The sequence below is a fragment of the Prionailurus viverrinus genome, chromosome B3, assembly GCF_022837055.1.
Source record: "Prionailurus viverrinus isolate Anna chromosome B3, UM_Priviv_1.0, whole genome shotgun sequence".
NCBI lineage: Eukaryota > Metazoa > Chordata > Mammalia > Carnivora > Felidae > Prionailurus > Prionailurus viverrinus.
In genome coordinates, this window is record NC_062566.1 from 28,105,115 (window position 1) to 28,125,386 (window position 20,272).

The 20,272-nt window shown below is 39.3% G+C and overlaps 1 protein-coding gene across 6 annotated transcripts in view; it reads right to left on the reverse strand.

Moving 5' to 3' along the window:
• The window catches only part of NEO1 (neogenin 1), a 241,941-nt gene that overhangs the window by 18,152 nt on the left and 203,517 nt on the right, over positions 1-20,272 (reverse strand). For 5 of the 6 annotated variants that reach the window (XM_047863477.1, XM_047863474.1, XM_047863473.1 and 2 more), the window contains 7 exons: positions 15,992-16,087; positions 13,101-13,324; positions 12,877-13,015; positions 10,578-10,685; positions 8,643-8,837; positions 4,959-5,027; positions 1,372-1,519 (listed from right to left, as the gene is read on the reverse strand). In XM_047863477.1, the coding sequence (XP_047719433.1) occupies positions 1,372-1,519; positions 4,959-5,027; positions 8,643-8,837; positions 10,578-10,685; positions 12,877-13,015; positions 13,101-13,324; positions 15,992-16,087 (979 nt within the window). The remainder of the gene's footprint in view (positions 1-1,371; positions 1,520-4,958; positions 5,028-8,642; positions 8,838-10,577; positions 10,686-12,876; positions 13,016-13,100; positions 13,325-15,991; positions 16,088-20,272) is intronic. The other variant, XM_047863472.1, reaches the window with a different exon arrangement.

Genomic DNA, 20,272 nt, shown 5'->3' on the forward strand with positions numbered 1-20,272 from the left:
TCACTCTTTTTGAGTGTGCCACCTCTCTCCTGCCAGGACACCGAGTGATACACACTTATGAGAACCATTCTTCTTTTCCTTTAAAAATACTTAAAACATAATTTTTCATGTACAGTTAACCCTTGAGCAACATGGGATTGAACAGTAGGGGTCCACTTACATGCAGACTTTTTTTTTCTTAATTTCTATTTAAATTTGTTAGCATACAGTGTAATATTAGTTTCAGGCATACAACGTAGTGATTCAACAATTCCATACACCACCCGGTGCTCATCACGAGGGCCCTCCTTAATCCTCATCACCTATTTAACCCGTCCCCCCACACACCTCCCTTCTGAAAACCATTGGTTCATTCTCTATAGTTAAGAGTTTGTTTCTTGGTTCGCCATTCTCTTTTCTTTTCCCCCTTTGCTCATTTGTTTTGCTTCAAATTCCAAATGAGTGAAATCATATGGTTGTCTCTTTCTCTGATTTAATTCATTTAAAATAATACTCTTCTAGCTCCATCCATGTCATTGCAAATGGCAAGATTTCCTTCTTTTTTATGGTTGAGTAATATTCCATTGCATAAATACACCATATCTTCCCTTTTGCCCCCTCAGATCTAGGGTTAGAGTGAGCATGAGGGTAAGTGCCTGGCATCCGACAGTTCAGAGACCTCTCTAGAGAGTAAAACCCCAGACTTCTGCTTGGCTGAAAACAGAATGGTAGCCATCTACTGAACTGAGGCAAGGAGGGGATTTTGGGCTCTAAGCAGTCTTCAAATAGATATTCAATTATTCCTTCTGTTTTTATCTCTACCTTCATACCAATTTTCAGAAATTCTTAAATATTTCAGAAATTCTTAAATATTTGGGGTCTTCTCCAAAATAACTAGGCTGCTTCCTAGCTTTTCTTATTGGGTGTTCAGGAATCCACTTTCCAGATCTAGGGTTAGGGTTAGGGCCAGGGTGAGGGTATACGTTTGCTATTCACCATGCAGACGTTTTTTGATAATTATAGTACAGTACTGTGAATGTATTTTCTCTTCCTTATGATTTTCTTAATCATTTTCTTTTTTCTACCTTTACTGAAGGAATACAGTATATAATATATAACATACAAAATAGATGTTAATCAATAGTTTATGTTATCAGCAAGGCTTTCTGTCAATAGTAGGCTATTGGTAGTTAAATTTGGGGGTCGTCAAAATTTACATGCAGAATTCTGACTGCCTAATTCCGAATTAGGGTCAGTGTCCCTAATCCTCACATTTTTCAAGGGAGAAGTGCATTTTATGTTTGATCTCTTTGTACAACTCCAAACACAGAAGTCACATAGTAGCAAAAGAATCAATAGCAAAAATCTTGGGCTACATTTGGGGCTCCTTACTTTTTCTGGTGAGAGGTGGTACGCCTGGTACAAAAGACAGCAATGACCACAACCACCACAATGGTGACAACGCCAACAGAAACAATGATGACCAGCAGCATGCTACTGTCCAGGGGAGAGGTGGGGCTTCCATGCGGGCTGTTACTGCCTGGAGAGGGAAAACCGGGACATTTATTAGTGTTAGAGAATTCCAAACATGTATACACTCAGGCTATGGAAACTTCATGTGAACTTCTCTGTAATACACTCATTGCTGTGCCTTGCATACAGGTGTCTCACAAAATCTAGAGAACCAAGTTTCTGCACTATGTACAGTTCTTAGCACAGTGCTTTGCACAAAGCTGGTTCAATAAAAGCTTCTCGAATTATACTCAACATTATACTTGGACAAATAACGGGTCTGCCCCTCGTGGTCTTAGATTATTTTATGCATAAATTTGTGTTATAAAGCACCATTTGTAAATCATTTAGTTTTCTGACTTTCAAAACCATTTAAAAAATGTACATTCATAGAAAGCTGAAGTCTTCCCCACCATAGAGATGTCTGAGACCACAAAAAACTACCTGAAAAATACAGTCTGTTTTTATAAATACAGTCTTTGCAAAGTCAATTCTCTTATTCAGTTTCAGGAAAAAGCAGGTCTGTACATACGCATTAATTTGACAAATATTTACCGAGTAGTTTTACTATGTGCCAAGCATTGTTCTAGTTACTAAGGATGCAACAGCGAACAACAAAGATGTGACTGCTGGGGTAGGGGCAGAAAATAAACAAGTAAGAAATTATTAGTAATAAGTGCTGTGAAAAAAATAAAATGAGGGGATATGATACAGAGTGACTGGGTGGCTATTTTAGATTGAATGGTTGGAAAAGGCTTCTCTGAGGAAATGGCATTTGAGCTGAGATATGAAGGACAAGAAAGATCCCACCACACAAAGATGTGGAGGAAGAACATTCGAGACGGAACAGCTAGTGGAAGGATCCTAAGGCAGGAATGAGCCCTGGCATGTCCAAGGAAGAGGAAGGCAGCCAGTGTTGCTCAAGCAAGGAGAGATGCAAAGTTACAGGGAAGAAAGTGAGCACAAAAAGACAGAGATAGATGAGTGTGCAGAGGCTGGATCATTTATGACCCTGAGGAAATTTGGCTTTCCTTCCTGTTACTATTTCCCCACTGCTTACAGGATGAGGGCCAAACTCTGCGTCCAAGGCCTTTTGTAACTTAGCTCTATTCTGTGTTGCTCTTCTACCTTCGGGAACACACTGCTTTGCTTTCCACCTTGTGATAAAAGTTATGCATGCTCATATTATAAAATGTGGGAAATTCCACCAAACAGCTCTACCATAGATATCTGATGTCTTTCCTTCTAGCGATTCTCTCTCTCCTACCTAACAAACAGAGCTGCACAATGATGGATGAGCTGTCTTACCAAGTAATGAGTGTTTAGTTTCTAGAAGTGCCTAAGGAGAGTCATTCTACCCGTCTGGGAGATTGTGGAAGAAATTCCTAACATGAAGTTATGGCCTGGGAATCTGAGTGTTTAGAAAAGCTCCTAAAGTGATTCTCAAATACAACTCTGGTTTATAAACTTAGGATCTAATTCAAACTTTACCTATTGTGGGAATCCCATCCAGAACACTGTATTAGCTGACCTTCCAACTTTTGATTATACGATTTTATAGGCTACATCTAAGCACAGTGCTAGAAATCTGGGCTGATTTAGGAGGGCTTAGAGCTTATTATTCTACATTTGCTTTGATTATTTTTATTCTTCGTCTGAGAGAAAGGTAAGCAGACAGATAACGTATACGGCACATAACGACCTTTAGTAAAACAACATTTTTACATTCGGGAAAGACTACAGAGCTAGGGACTAATAAAATTAGACCATATTGGGGCTTTGCATAAATAACTTTCACTAACAGCAGTTTTGAGTTACAGGGTGGGATATGTGGTGGGACAGGCGGTACGAATCAGAGATTAGGGGCCTGGGGTGTGGAGGCTAGCAGGGGTGGTGGGGGCAGTTCTTCCCTGTTCTCAACAGAGATGAACTCCCATTAAACTGCATTTGACCTCTAATTTCTGAGAGGGCCAAAACCCCCCAGGGAAGATAGAGTGAGAGTGAGCTGCCATAGGAGTGTGTCCTGTTAGGGACATTATGATAGGCCATTTCTTAAGCTTCATCTGGACTACTGCAACAGCTTCTTAACTCCCCACTCTGACTTCATAATCTTAGCCCCTGACTCATTCTTCATTCATCAGAGTAATAACACTAGATACTCAATAAATGGAAACCCCAGTGTCCCTGTGGTAGGAGGCATCTTACATGTGCTATGCACAGGATGAAACTCACATTTCATAGTGTGGGTACCTGAGCTTTTGGCAGGCTGGTTCTAACCCACTACCTTCTCTGATGTGAGACTCTCTATCCTGTCTCTAGGCAGCGTGATCCCTGGAGAGAGCCGGCTGTTTTTTGTTGCCATGCTTTCGCACATGCTGTTATTGTTTCCTGAAATGTCCAACCCCCTCCTTGACAAATGTCAAGCCATCTTCCATGCATCCTTTCATATCTGGGTCAGTCATCACCTCTTCTATGAAGCTTTCCCTTTTCTCCGTCAGCTGGTTTGTTACCCATTCCTTTTGCTCCCATAGCCTGTTACACAGAACCTGAACCTTTAAAAACATGTGTGAATGAAAGTATAAATGAAAGAAGAGACAAGGAAGTAATTGCTTTTCTCATAATCATGAATATTCTATGTGGACAGCACATAAACGTAACACATGCATCCCAGGAGGAAAAATTCAAGAGTCCTAGAACTCAGCCTAGGACTCAGATTCCCACATCTGGTACAGCACCCCACACCTTTTAGGCTGCATGTGATAGTGGAAAAGGCACAATCAGAAGTCAGAAGACCTGGATTTTGGTTCTAGGACTTCCATAATTAGTGGGTGGACCCAGGCACTCACTTCACTCAGTCTCTTAATGTAAAAATGGGAATGACATCTGTTCTCCCTGCTTCACAGTGTTATGAGGATCAAATGTAATTTCACATGTGACAATAACTTAATACAGTGAAGTTCTACAGAGAAGTAGGTGCCATCACTTAAGTAATCAGAAGGCACCAGCTCTTAGCCTGGCTAGGAAAACTGGGAAGAAGTTTTTAGAATTCCCAAATTAAAAACAGTGTGGTAAGCAGTGTGGGGGAGAAATTCATGATTCTGAAGCATTTCTTTGGCTTGTTGTTATGTGATGGATAATCACATTAGAAGGTTTATTTCTGAAAGCAAGATTCTAATTTTATAGAGGCAGGCAGTGGGCAAAGGAAGGCTCATTTGTTTAGAATTAATCTTATTTTAAGTTGTGTATGTGGGGAAACAATTTTACTTACGGATCCTACAATGAATGGGTAATTCATTATAATTCAGCAAACATTTGCCAGAAAATGCCTAAATTAAACTCTACTCAGCAAAAGGAAATAGGTAACATGCCACAACCCACCACAAACAAGCTACAAAAGACTTATTGAGACTCAAGTAGAACTGTGTCATGCCCACAGGAAGCCAGAAGAGCCATAAGAAAGGCTTTACCACTCATTGGAGGTTTGTAGTCAGATCCTAGGTCTGGAAGCCGACTTCCTTTTCCTGCAGACCCTGAGGCTGAAGGAGAAGAAATCATATCAGTAAGGATCCAAGCCATTGGTGTGATGAGTCTGCTTCACATCAAGTGTTTTCTACAAAAAATATTTTCAGTCTACTCTGTCCACGAGAAAACAAAGTAGCACATAAACAACAGGGGAAAAAATAGGCTGTGCAAAGCAAACTAAGGTATATAGCTTTCTATGCAATGAGGCATCTGAAAGGCTGACACCCTTGTTCCATGGCTGTATCTAGCATGTAACTAGACTGCCACTTGCTGTTCATAAGGTGGGAACACACCCATTCCTCGCCCAGGAAACAGTTCCTGAAAGACTGCTCAGAGCACTTATGGCAAAACTAGCTTCTCTCAGAAAAGGAACAGAGGGACCAGCTGGGTTGACTTCTGCATTACAGAAGTGGACTTTTCCAAGGACCTGGCTATGTTGATCTGGCCTACCAGGTATCAGTAGTGTTTGGATTTTTTTTTTCTCCAATTATAAAGTTGCCTTTCTCAGTATAAAGTTGCCTTAAGCAGGAGCAGGAAAACAAGTGGAGGTTCAAATCGGGTTCTCAGTTCCTGCTCAGCCATCTAAATACCCAAGGATGGAAAAATGAAGTCTTCCCTCTAGTTGCTCACCAAGGACACTGTCTCCTAATTCATCATAATGAAACACAATGAGTGAGGCTGTCGACCTTAGGCTTGGGACCACCTCACAAACAGACTTCATGAAATACAAAGATCAGTTTTTTTAATAATTCATATTCTTGGTCTTAGATTTTGTTCTTCACATTTATAGAAAAAGCTGCTTGGGTAAAGCAAATATAAGGAGCCCTTTCCCAGTAAATCAAAGGTATTCCTCAATTCAAGGTTTGGATTTCTCCTGAAGTCTGAAAGAATTGCAAAGTCAAAGCTGCTCCTCATGGTTAATACAGGACACTGCCTGCACTTGAATATTGGCCTTTCATGTACTTGACTTTTGGCAAGTTATTCATTATTTTGGGGTCTTAGTTTCTTCATTGTAAAACAGTGATAATAATTGTTTCTACTTCATGAAATGGTATTGATGATTAAATAGAAATTTAATCCTATAAAATATTTTGAATACCACCTGACACATAGCAAATGTTCAACAAATAGTAACTACTATTATTACAAATATAATAAATCTCCAGGGAAGAATATAATCTTTCCCTTTGCAGAGGCACAGAGTATGAAGCTTCAGAAAACACTTAAAAATGAGTTATTTCTACAAATAAAGCTTGACTAGAAATACATAAACTAGATGTGTTTCTACAAAATATTACAGCTAATGTCAAGTACTTCTATAAAAGTTAATAGCATTGGACTAAATGAACAATTAAAATCTGAACATCTGTGTATATAGTTCATTGAACAGAATAAATATCTAGATGAAAACAATGTTTTCTATGTTTCCAGAAGCTCAAAACTCCCAAAGTAATGCAAGCTGTTGGGTATCCAAAAGGGCATATTTAACTCAGAGTCCCTGATCCCTTTCCTGCTGTCCATGCTTGTTACTTCATCCCCTTGTTTCTGTCGCCATCATTCCTGCCAAGTGGCACACACCACAGGCCATGACTCCAGCTGTTCTTTTCACTGTGATGAAGTCTAGTTGGAGGGGATGACTTAGTACTTGCAAAGCTCTTCACATTTAGGTCTGCTTCTTTTTCAGGTAGACCACCTATAAGTCCAACTATCCAGAGCATCGTAGCACGTAACTAATTGCCAAAGAACACACTTTGCCAATAAACTGGTTGGCTGAATTCCTGTATTCCCCAGCATTTTTTTTCTTTTAAATACAACCTATGAACAAGAAATTCCAAGGATTTACCAAACACCAAAAATAAACATGGGTAAGGAATTTAAAGGCTAGAGGTGTGGTGCAAGTGAAGACTTGTACTCTAGCTTATCGAGTGACGTAGAGGAAGGACAGTGAGCACATCTGTAATCTGTGCACACAGTAGGGTTCTTCTTCTGTTCTCATGCTTAAGTTAAAATGTCTACCATCATCAAGGTACCTCACACATATACACAAGCACATACAAAGAAAGACTCACTGAGTGCAAACACATTTCTAAAGCCTGAAACATGTAACCTCAAGTTCTGACTCTTCCTTGCCATTCACCAAAATCCAAAGACTTTTTATTTCTAAAAACTACTCTTAAATCTTGAAAGCAATCATCAACTTTCCCCTCATTGCTCTTGGTATAGAAAACAGATACCAATTGTAGCTGACTCCCTGGAGATGAAAACCACAATCCAGTTACTTCTCCACCATAGCAATTATAGCAGAGAAACCATGTGGACAGATAATTTCAAGAATGGACACTGAGGCCAGTGCCTCTTAAGCTTCCATTTTAAATTATTTCTACCTCTTTTGAAATGAGCAAGTATATTTAAGGGAGAAATGGAGAAAAGCTCTGAAGTAAGCTTAGGGTAACAGAATAAATAGCACTAATTTTGTCATGGATGACCATACAATTCATTAGGGTAGATTCTTTGTGAGGGGAGGGAAATAGGGTATCGGCTGAATTTGATTACAACTTTTCATTTAGAAATACTAATACAATCCTAGATGCTACAAATATGACAAACAACTGTGAGGGTTCCCATCATGGCCCAAATGCCTATCATTGTTACAGAATTTCAGTATCTTAACACAAAGGACAAACTGACCCATACTTAAGGCCAATCTCCTACAGCTGCAGAATTTCATCTACAGCTCCGTTTCTGATGCTGCCTATTTAGCTTCTAAGTAGATCCCCAGCTTTTCAGATACCCCAAGTGCCACAAACATGGACTCAACTCCACTTTGGCCAATGAATATGTGGTTTTTAACACAAAGTACCAATTTTTTTGGGGGAAAAAAAAGAAACAAAAACAACAAAAAGCTAGTAATAATAGGTCACAAAAGAGAGGAAAGGAAAGAAGAGGCCATCTAACTGATTTACCTTGATCATTAGGCATTTTATCAGAGGAGTCCGCTAACAGGCCAAGCACAGGGGAAGAAAAAACAAGAGCAAGGATCACAAGCTTTGAAGATGGGACAGGCAGAATTTTTAAAGGAAAAAAAGAAACCCACAAACTTCCAAACAAATTGAATCTTGTTTTCAGTACTAACAGAAAAGAAATTTCCAGACTCAGTCCCCAGCTAAATTTTACTCCTAATCTCACATGGTTCAGCACTTTATCTTTACTTTTTTATCTAGAGATTTCTTCAAACATCCCCCGTTAGTGTCTTTCTCTCTACAAAGGTCCATAAGCCTTTCAGGTTGAGAGCCTGCATGTGTTGAAAGGAAATTAACATGCTATTACTCTACCTGGTAACTAAACGAATCACATCTGATCTGACCGATAAAAACTTTAGGATCATTGCAATTCATCTGCCTTAAACAGCCTTGTAAGTGATATGGTTAGGCCAATAACCTAGGGAGCACTGATTTGGTGGTCAATGGGTGAGTGAAGGATCATTTTGAGATAAAGGTTCACACTGTGGCTCATAAACTCATCATCAGGACTTCTTATATTCTCCACAGTTTCTATGTGCTAAAGTTATATGTGCAAGCATTGCCTCACTAAAGAGACATATAAGAAAACACTGTTTAGTGGAGTTTTACCTTTAGGTGTTCTGAATTGGACGGCTTCAGACATGGGTCCCATGCCCTTTGAGTTTCGGGCTTGGATTTTAAAGTAGTATGGTGTGTCAAGTGTTAACTCTTGTATCTGGTGAGTCAGCCTGTTTCCCACAACAGGCTCAATAACCCAGTCGTGTATCTCTGCGTTCACATCCGTACTGTAATATATGATGTAACCTGTCCAAAGGAGGAAATGAGAAAAGATACCTTATTCCTGCTTTTTCTTTGCAATCGGTAAGTCAACAAAGATATATGTTATGACATATACAAGTAGAAAACTAGCTACTGATTAAACAGCAATGGTGGTGCACCTGGATGGCTCAGTGGGTTAAGCATCTGGCTCTTGATTTCAGCTCAGGTCATGATCTCATAGTTTGTGAGATCAAGCCCCCAGTCAGACTCTATGCTGACAGTGTGGAGCCTGCTTGCGATTCTCTCTCTCTGGCTCTCTGCCCCTCCCTCACTCGTACTTTTTCTCTCTCTCAAAATAAACTTAAAAAAAGGCGGGGGGGGGGGGCGGTGCAAGGGTAAAATGCCTTCAAAATGCTACACTAAACATAATATAGAGAAAACTGCAATCTCAACAGTGCCAAGCTGTAAGTTATCATCTGTATCAGCAGTTGAAGCAATAAAAGCAGTTATATAGTAACTATCATAAGTTAATAATACAGGGGCAAGAACTCTCAGAAGGAAACAATCCAATCACTTCAACATCTTAATATTTGAATAGCATACACATCAAGGGTATACAATTAAAATAATGCACTTTTGAAAACAGACGCTGATTTGAAGCGCTGTTTTAGCTCGCATCAACATGATTTCCCAGGAGAAAAACTCCCCCGCCCCAGCGGGGAGAGGGTTGGGCAGTACCTTTATTAAAACTGCAGACTTGATGTGGCTGAAGTCCTAGTGAAACATCACCTGATACTCCCACCAGGGGGCACTCAGTCTCCACGGCCGAGGTAGGAAGAGCTACATGCCTACCTGACCTACACAGTGCAAAAATGCACTGCATGCATCATTACTGGTTTTTAAAGATAAAATAAAATGTAATCCAAGTCAAGTCATGCTTCCTTCTTGTAAGGAACAGGGAAGTTAAAAAAAAAAACACACACACACACACCATGAGAAAGCCCAGGGATTTACGGAAAGGGATTCCAACTGGAAGTGGAAGCAGGACAACACTGAGAAATGCGATCAGTTCCCTTGGGCCTCCTTATTCATACATAGGAACATCAGAAAGCAAACTCCTATTCCTCAGCATAAACCTACACGGAGCAGAGGTTCCAAGGGGAATAATTAAGAGCTAAATCCCATTGGGCTTTCCTCCCTGATAAAGCCAAGGAAGACACAGTGTCCTCTACTGTGGCGAGTTCTCTGGAAATCCAAGGAAAAATCCCAGGTCCCTTCAAAGGCCTAGGCCAATTCAAACTTCTAACTCTAGTGTTAAGAGCACAGGAAGCTGAAGTAGCAGGCCTGGGGACAAAAAACTGAATTAAAAGTTTAATGGGCTTTTTGGGTCTTCGAATCTATATTTACTGGGTATTACCCTTTAGAATCAGGCAGGGTCTTTGACGCCAAAGCTGATTATCTAGTCAGAGGCAGAGAAGAAGAGCTTTTCTGATGAAAATAAATATGTCCATAAAGCCCCACCATAGCCAAAGACTGTCTAATGTAACAACGCCCATCAGACTGTCACCCAAAGTGAGTCAGAACAACCAACTGGCCATTCATTTTTACCTTACTGTGAGCAACAGCACCCCCTAGGTCCACTTTCAAGGATCACCATGACTCTGCACCTCATGAAATGACCAAGCCAGCCTTCAGACTCCCACTTCCCCCAACCACACAGCACTCTGCTGGGATGCTTCTGCCGGGTAGGAACAGAGGGCAGACATACACTCAAAGGCAGCTTACCTGTAATTTTGCCATTGGCTTCTGAGGGAGGCTGCCAATTTACAATTATGGTCCTAGGTTTTCCCTCTTTACTCACAACTGTCACGTCCTTGGGTGGAGAAGTAGGAACTACAAAAAAAACAAGACTTTCATTAGTTCCTGTCCATTTCAATTTAAGTCACCATTTCCTCAACCCATTATAAGGCACAATAAGAGGTATAAGGCAAAAAAGATAAAGCCTCCTGGCTTCAAAGAACTCAAAGTCTACCTGCAAATAGCTCCAATCAAGAGAAGAATATGCCAAGTACCAAAGAGAAAATACCACACAATGAGAATACAGAATTGTTATCTTGGCTTCGGGTCAGGGATTTATAGGATACTTAGGGAAGTCAAAAGACCTTTGTAGTTAGTTACCAAGTATCTACTATATGCCAGCCATTTTATAAACAGTATTTCACTTAATATTTATGGCAACTTGAAAGGCAGTTACCACTATCCCTGCTTGACAGATCAGGGCATTGGCAACGAAAAAAGTCAGGTAATTTGCCCAAGATGACATTCCCCCTCAAATTTGGATAATTTTGTTAAAATATTTTCAAGTGTAAAATAATTTTCTTTTTCATTTATAGATGGCTCTCCAAACCAAATACAATGTTTAAAAATCCCTATTCCCTCAAAAAACAAATGATTTACAAACTGATGCTTTTAAGTTTGCACTAAACACACACTGTCAACTATTTGAGAATATTGTTCTGAAATGTAAAGTTGTTTATGAAATGGAAAAACCAACAGAATAAAACAACACTGCATTTCTTGTATTTCGATGTCATGGCTGATAACTATTAATGTACCAGTAGAGAAATGAGCAAATTAAGTATATCCTTCAATTTACTCTTCTCTACCTAAAATACTGGAATTCTCCTAGCATAAAATGGAAGGCAGGAAGCCTGGTGAAATGCACACATCCTAAGGGAATATGTAGTATCATTTATTAACTAATGGGTTGGAATTAAGCAAAAAGATATTTTCTTTTTTTTTTTTTAATTTTTTTAAATGTTTATTTATTTTTGACAGAGAGAGAGAGACAGAGCATGAGCGGGGGAGGGGCAGAGAGAGAGACACACACACAGAATTCAAAGCAGACTCCAGGCACGGGGCTCGAACTTACAGACCGCGAGATCATGACCTGAGCTGAAGTCGGACGCCCAACCGACTGAGCCACCCAGGGGCCCCAAGCAAAAAGATATTCTTAAAACTAGCAAAGAAAGTAAACTCAATGTCTACCTAAACTTTTGTGCACTATTAATTCTAAGCTCTCCAAAGTCAACCCTTTTTCTCTGTAGGAAGTCCAATCAACTGTGCAGAAGACAAAAAGGCATTAGGGCCAGGCCCAGTCCAGAGAGACTTAATAGCTCCATTTTTTTCATTATATACAGGTGAAAAAAGCCATAGGAGGCCAGAAGAGACAGAGACTCCCAATGGTTACACATATCCACATGCTAGAAAAGTATAAGAGGTAGAAGGTAGGCCTACAAATGAGCAAAAGGCAAATGGAATCTCAAACTTGGATAGCCTGCTTTCCCCTTAATTTGTTTAGGTGTCTTTTACCTTTCATGTTTATTTACAGGCAAAACCTGTTAGAGGCTGTCCCAATGGGAGATTTATCAGATATCAACCAGATATTACCTGGTTTGTAAGAAGGCTGCTGGGGCAGCTTTGTGGCTACCAGTAAAGTTCTGAGGCTCCAGCAAGCATGGCATTGGCAGCTGCTTCGTTAAGGGCAGGTCACTTGTTTTTCTCTCAATTTAGCAGTAAAGCAGGATTAATGACAGTAATCCTCTACATCTACACAGTGCTTTATAATTACCATGTGCTTTCTCATCTGCTCATTTTACCCTTACAATAACCCTGTAAGGTATGAAAAGCAGATATTATTACCCCTCTTTTACAGATGGAAGAAACAGATGGAGAGGCTGGATGACTTACACAGTCAGTGTTTGGTTGATCTGGGATTGAACTCAAGTCTCTTGATTCCTAAAAACTAGTATACTTTGCATTATATTATCCCATTATTGGCTAATGTTCTTGTTCAGTGATGAAGAAAACATAATTCAAACACTGAACTCCAGCTGTAGCGGCTTACTATGTTCTGTAAATGTGCTAATTCACACCCTCGATAATTTTCCTTGGGTCGTAGAAGCAGGTGATGAGAAGTCTCAGGACTTGGGATGTGGGACAATACTCACATGGACTGCCACTGGCTCTCATGTCTTGCAAAGAGAAGAAATGCCATGTGATGTAAGATTCAGACAACACATACCGAATTCAAAGGTGGTCCCATGGGCTGTCATACTCCATGTGCTTGATCTTCGACCTTTGGTCACCATCACAGAGAATTCATACAGTGTATTTGCTTTTAAACCAGTCACCAAATAACTTAAAGTCGTTGCATTTGCATTCTGGAAGCATATGAATGAAGAACTTTAGAATTAGGAAATATCAATAGCTATTAGCTTTTCTCACCCACAGCAAATGTGCCAGTACCTTGTACTTGGTGTTTGCTGGGATGTTGGTTTTCCATCGGACTGTGTAGTACCGGGAATCCGTAATCTTCTGGTGTTTGGGCAGTGAGTTGTCCGCCCATGTGATCCTTATGGTGTCATGACTCAGAATGGAAGCCTGAACTCCCACAGGTGGCATCATGGGAGTGGGATCTGGCACTGGAGTGTATGGAGCATTAATAACAAATAAATCAACTTCAGAAGTGTCTGGGTAAAAAGTAATTAAAAAAGGGAAGTGGCATTTTAACATAAACAAAAATAAAAGAAAAGGAAATGCAGGGTAACATAATGGAATGAAAGATGAGGAATGGAGAAAGAGAAAGAGAATCCGGAGTTAATAGATAACCATCATTCATTAAAAAGAATATTTCCACTTGCATTCTTTCAGGAAAAATTTGCAGGAAAATCTCTAGGGAAATAATTATAGTCTCTACAGTATCTGTATGTATATTAAAATCTGATAATGCAGTGACATTAACATAATCATACTTGAATTTTTTTAATTACTTGAAAATTCTACTACCTTTCCAAAAAGGATTGTGAGAAGATACAATCTGCTTTTAAAATCAAGGGTGTAATTTCAGAACAAGCAACACAAAGCTTATGATCTGTTTTGATATTTCAGTGAATATGGCCGAATTTTTGGGACATGGCTTATCAATGCATGTCAATGAACAGGTAAGGGTCCTACTCTCAAACCTGAGTCTTGAATGCCAGCCAATGGCAACTTAACCTGGCCTTGGTGTTAGGGTTATCTGATACCCACAGGGTCCAGTTGAGATCTACTGATGTCTTGGGTCTGTAAGCAGTACAGCAAGATGGCGTACATCCAAATAAAGCAAAAGTAACTCTCAAGGGTATTATTCTTCCTGGGGAAAAGGTAAGGTGATACCATGCAGGAACATCTGCTGTACTTTCTCCAGTAGGGTCAGAAAACAACGCATCTAATGAATCCCAATCAGTTATGGGAAATGACATAGTTATGGATCCAAATGGCAGCCTTTATGAACTTTAGAAGTGAGAGTTCTTGTTTGATGGAAAGTCTATACTCATGTATGTCCTGTGCCATATGCAACAGACACCTTCTCTAAGCTCAATGTCAAAATAGAGGCTAGAATGTGCACAAAGGCAACAAGGACCACAAACCCAGGGTGATACAGCAGGATCCACTGGGCTTTATCAACTCTTGGTCAGGTTTTCTAAGTATACACAGATTGATTTATTTTAAGTTAAGGTTTTAAAATGGGTTTCCCACATGGTTATGGAAATTAGCCCTTCCTGTAACTCAAAATCTGAAATGGCATGGACCTTGTTCATGAATAATTGCCAAACTAATGTAATAGTCTCCATTTGTGTATTCCTACACAATGAGTACTAAAAATAACAGAGGAATAGCACACATTCTAGTCAAGGGCTTTGTTCAAAAATTAGGACACAAACCAATTAGTTACAGAATATGCACCTTCAGATGCAAAAATCGTTAGACTTCTTTGAGAAATTTTTTTTATTTGTAATAACTCTTGGAAAAGATAATGATGTTACATGACTTAGGAACATTTTCTTGTATATTTCTAGCCAGAAGACTATTATTTTTAAGTCACATAAGAGAAAATAATTTCAAAAAAATTTTTCTATTATAAGCCAATTTTAAAAAGTAGCAAACCACTTATTTAAATATTCTCTTTTTCATCTTACATTTTTTCCCCTTTCTGGAAAAAGAACTTATAAATTGCAAGCACACAGGAGAAGACAGGACAGAACTACCAAACAGGCAGTAAGGATGTTGGTCTTGTCAAGTAAAAGCATTAAAGAACAAAAGGGACAGAGATTATCTTTTTAAAAAGAATAATGTCAAATTTGCACTATTATACAAAGTATCCAAAAAATATGGCAGGAAATAGAGATTCACAGTTCTGGAAAACAAACGGAAAAGAGCATTTCTGAAAATGATAAATTCTTGGGTTTTCAGTATTCCTTAGAAAAATTTACAAGTCTTACATATTTATTTCAATAAGCTTTCTCATACAGCTCTAAATTAGAGATTTTATTTACCTACAGAAATTTTATATGTGTATTCCTTTGTTACAAAAAAAATGAGTATTTTGGTCTCTTTTGTAATTAATGTACAGTCGATCAAATGGATAGTACGCCGGACTTTATACTCTTTATATAAACAAAGTTTATGAAAAGCAAATAGAAGTACTTTCCCAATCAACTCAGGCAACTAGTAAAGAAAACGATGGATTCACTCACTGATCATACACACTTACTGCTACATTCAGTAACCTATATAATTCCTCCAGAGTCATAGAGATCCCTTCTTTTTTTTCACTCCTTTTAGTTGTAACTCACATGACCAAAAGATGAAAATCACTTTTAATTCTCTCACAACTATGCTTTCTAGAGACCAACATATTAAAAACATCTGCTGCATATCTACATAGAATTATTTGGATAACAGGACTGTTAATATTTTCTAAAAAGAGAAAACCAGAAATTAACAAATTTCCCTGCTGAAAGCCCATTTTCCAACGTTTATTTATTTTTGGGACAGAGAGAGACAGAGCATGAACGGGGGAGGGGCAGAGAGAGAGGGAGACACAGAATCGGAAGCAGGCCCCAGGCTCTGAGCCATCAGCCCAGAGCCTGACGCGGGGCCCGAACTCACGGACCGTGAGATCGTGACCTGGCTGAAGTCGGACGCTTAACCGACTGCGCCACCCAGGCGCCCCTGAAAGCCCATTTTCCTATATGAAGTCTATAGTGGCATATACTTTCCGTTCCACTGATACCTATGGGGCAGACCTCGTGCCAACATTCCACATAAGCTGCTGGAAAAAATGCTGAAGACTGAAGATGGTCAGGATGGCTTACCTGTGTGAGGTCTGGTCACGGCGCTCTCGTACAGGGGGATGCCTTCACCCACGTTGTTAAAGGCTTTCAGGGTTATCACGTAGTGAGAGCTGGGATCTGAAGGAAAGAAACAAGTGAAAACACTTAGAAAAAAATTCTCACTCCAGAATTTTAAAAATCCAAGGGTGACTGTGCATGATCTTAAATGCAGAGGAAGTTAGGAAAGATTTTGAGAATTTCATGTGGGGATTCTTCTGGGGTGTGAGGAAATGGAGATGGCATCGTACACAGCCCAGAAAAGTTGGCTGGGATCAACTATCTGGAGTTAGTTCCAGGAGTGAGGGTGGCTGTACCTGAATCCTCTCTTGGCCTCAACTATCCAATGGTTTGATGTTACTGTACAGTGAGGGGCTCAGATGAGAATGAGTAAATAGGAATTTTTTGTGTTGTAAGCCCATAGATGGAGCTTAGAATTAAACCCCTTTTATTCTCAGAAAGCGGGACAGCGAATGGAACAGCCAAGCAAGTGAAGAAGTAGCAGAACTGCCAACCCCCATCTAGCCCTCAGGTAGACTTCTTGGTTGGATAAGGTATGGTCGCAAATTTCAACTGGCCTGGAGGTGATGTTGCAGGAAATGAAGCTGGAAAGAAATGCTCCCTCCAGTGATCATGTAAAATGCTACTAGTGACACTTGGTGGAAAGGGGGCATAAAATGGTTGGAGCAGAATTCGTTCTCCTCTTGGCAAATCAGGAAGGCTCTACTTCTCACATTCCTGATCTAGGCAAGGTTTAGTATTCATACTTTGAAGTCCAGTTCCAGAAATGGGACTTGGGCTCCACCGAAGTATGGCAGGGTAAGGAGCTGACCCATACCACTTATTTCTGGTGAAGTTGGGCAGTTTTCCAAGAGGCCACACCTCAACTGGCCTGCATTACTTCAAAAGCTTAAAAGAGCTGGTCTGCTTGGTGGCCCTCTCTAGTTATCAGTGGGAAATGTACAAAGGCACCTGGTTTTCCAATGTCAGAAAGAAGTGATGATAAATAGAATCAACAAGACTTAGTGCTTGACAGGTGAGGAAAAAGGAAAAGGTGCTGATTTGGGCAACATGATAGATGGTGATGTCACTCACTAGGATCAGAGACAGAGGCAGAGCAACCATGTACGCATTTTCAAGGCTTGATTCTAGGCCCCCTTCAATTCCCACGCTTCATTTTTTTCCTATTGTGTTTAGTTTGGATGAGCACACACGTGCCATCAAATGCAAATACGTATCTCCAGTCTAGACCTTTCTTCTGAGCACTGGACCTCTATGTTCAACTGTCTATTTGGCATGCTCCACTTGGCATCTCCCTCTCTGTCCCCACTTCAGATCTGCTCCAGTGTTCTCTAGTTTGTAAATGGCACTATGTATCCTGCTGCTCAAGTCAGAAACTTGGGAATCATAAGACCTCCCTCTCCCTCCTCCCCTTTATGCAAATGATCAAGTCTTGTTGATTCCACCTTCTTGCCTCTCACCGCTCTGCCTTGTTCTCAGTGCTCTATGCTCTTTACCGCTATCTTTCAGTTCACTGAGCACCGTGAGCTCTCCTACCACTGGGCCTGAACATGTGCAGCTGTTCCATGTGCTGTGATACAATCACCCTTCTTTGCCTGAACGGTGCCTGTTCCTTTAAGAGGGCTCATCCCAGACTGGACTAGCCTCTCTGGTTATAGGCTATACCACCTCATATCTCTTCCTCAGCACTCTAAACAATTTCAATCATCTCAAAATAGTATTATTTCTAATAATTAGAATCATGTCTGTTTGAAAGTCTGGGATATTGTAGGTGTTCATGAAATATTAACTGACTGAAAGATCTTCAGAAGACACTAACTTTAATTTGGGTTAAATTATGATACAATATGGGATATATCCCGGTGCAGACACCCAGTTAGCAGAAGTTTACATCAACTGGAAGGAGAGAGCTGTTGGTTGATTAATGAATTCCTAAATGTACTTTTTCCACTTCTGACTTTCTTCTTTTGTTTAACATTACATGCATTTTTGATCTATCTGTGTTGACAAACAGCTCAAGCTTACCTCACATTATGCCAAATTAAACATTTTTGCTACTTTTCAATGTCCACTCTCTTTTCTAATAAAGTCTGTTTATTCTTCAGCACATGCACTGCTCCTTCTCATATCGTTTTCAAACACAATCATGACTCAGTCTTTCAAGTGCAGGCTAAGCCTCTTCCTTGACTGCTCCACTGTTACCTTAACTAGCTCTCTGTTCTCTGAACGTACTTCACATCAACTCATTTCATTGTTTCTTTTGTTTTCCTATTAGACTGAAAGCACCTGAAGGTCAAGGACCATGTGTACTGCAGAGGATCTTCATTTGAGTAGCTGCATAAAGGAAACACCACAGAGACACTTTTATCCTACCAGCAAAGCTTTTCGTTTGTTCTCCTACAATTGCCTTATAAGACTGTTTCACATGGGGAATACTTCCTAGGTTAGCTGTGCTGTTTCTTCTTAAAGGAAAAAGACAAATAATGTTTCTGAATAAAGCATTAAATTGCTGTTTATTCTCTACCAGAAAAGATGAAGGTAATTCATTTGTTAGGCACGTAAAGTCATTCTTAGGAAAGATATTTACAAAGAAATGATTTGAATAAAAAAGTTGGTCAGGGCAGACTCTGAATTTCAAGAGAAGTCTTTCAAAGAAAGATCTCTATAATGATAGCCTAATTTGGAAAAATAATTACAGCTACCAAAATCAGTTCATTTTCTATTATAAAGTATTACTATTTCTCAAAAAAATTTTGGCTTTGTAAATCAACTTTCAGGTGTAATTAGCATACAATAAAATGTACCCACTTAAGTATACAGTTTGACTTTTGACAAATATATATACCTGCCTGTGTGATCACTACCACAATCCAGACAGAATATTTTCAACACTGCAAACAGTTCTTTTGTGTCCCCTGCGGTCAATTCCCATCACCCCTGTCTCCTCTGGCAACTACCGATCCTGCTTTGTCACCGTAGATAAATGATGCCAACTCTATAATTTCATAGAAAAGTAGTAATGCAGTGTTTGTGTTTGGCTTCTTTTGCTCAGCATAATGTTATGAGATTCGTTATGTTGCTGTGTCTATCCACAGCCTATCCCTTTCAATTGCTGAGTACTCCATTGCACAATTTACCATTTACCTGTTTACTCCTTTTAGATTTGTGTAAATATGTATTTACTTTGTGTAAATATGTATTTTTATTCCTCTTGGCTAAGTATCTATGAGTGGGGATGCTGGGTTGTGTGGCCAGCTTTTTAAGAAACCTCTCAACTGTTTCAAGTGGTTGTAACCTCAGATGTTCCCACGACAAGTATAAGAGTTCCAGTTTGGCTGAACTTTGCTGATATATAATCAGACTATTAATTTTTAGCAGTTGTAGAGAATGTGAGTGGTATTTTGTTGTGATTATATTTGCATTTCTCTGATGATTAGTGATGCTGAGAGTCTTTTCATGTGCTGACTGTCCACTCACATACCTTCTTTGGTATATTGCCCATCAAAATCTTTTGCCTATTCTTTTATTAAGTTGTAAGTGTTTTTATGTTTTCCAGACTCAAATTCTTTGTTAGATATTTGAATGAGGAGTATTTTCCCCTAGTCTGTGGCTTATCTTTTCATTTTATTGGTGTGTTTTCAAAAGATGAAATTTTAAATTTCGATGAAGTACAATAGATTAATTTTTTAATTTTGTAACTTATGCTTTTCTATATCTTGAGAGATCCTTACCTACCTCGAAGTCATGAAGGTTTTTCCCTGTCTTTTTCTGGAAGTCTTATAGTTTTAGCTCTTGCATTTAGATCTGTTTTTATGTATGGTGTGAGATAAAGGCCAAGGAAAGTTCCTTTTCTTTATCATACAGATATCTAATTACTCCCATACCTTTTGTTGAAAAGACTACCCTCTCCTTACTAAATTATGGCAGCATGTTTGTAAAAAAAAAAAAAAAATCAATTAACTCTATCGATCAAAAAATCATTTCACTCTATCAACCTATGTATCTATTTCTGGATTCCATTCTATTGATCTATAACACCGACCTTTGTACCAATACCATCACAATGTCTTGATTACTGTAGCTTTATAATACGTACTGAAATCAGGCAGTGTGGGTCTTCAGAAAACACTTGAATAAATGTTGAAAAGACCACACTACCTGATTCTTCATTTTAAAAAATGTTTGGCTATTCTAGTTCCTTTGATTTTTAGAATTAAGTTTATCAATTTCTACTAAAAACCTGCC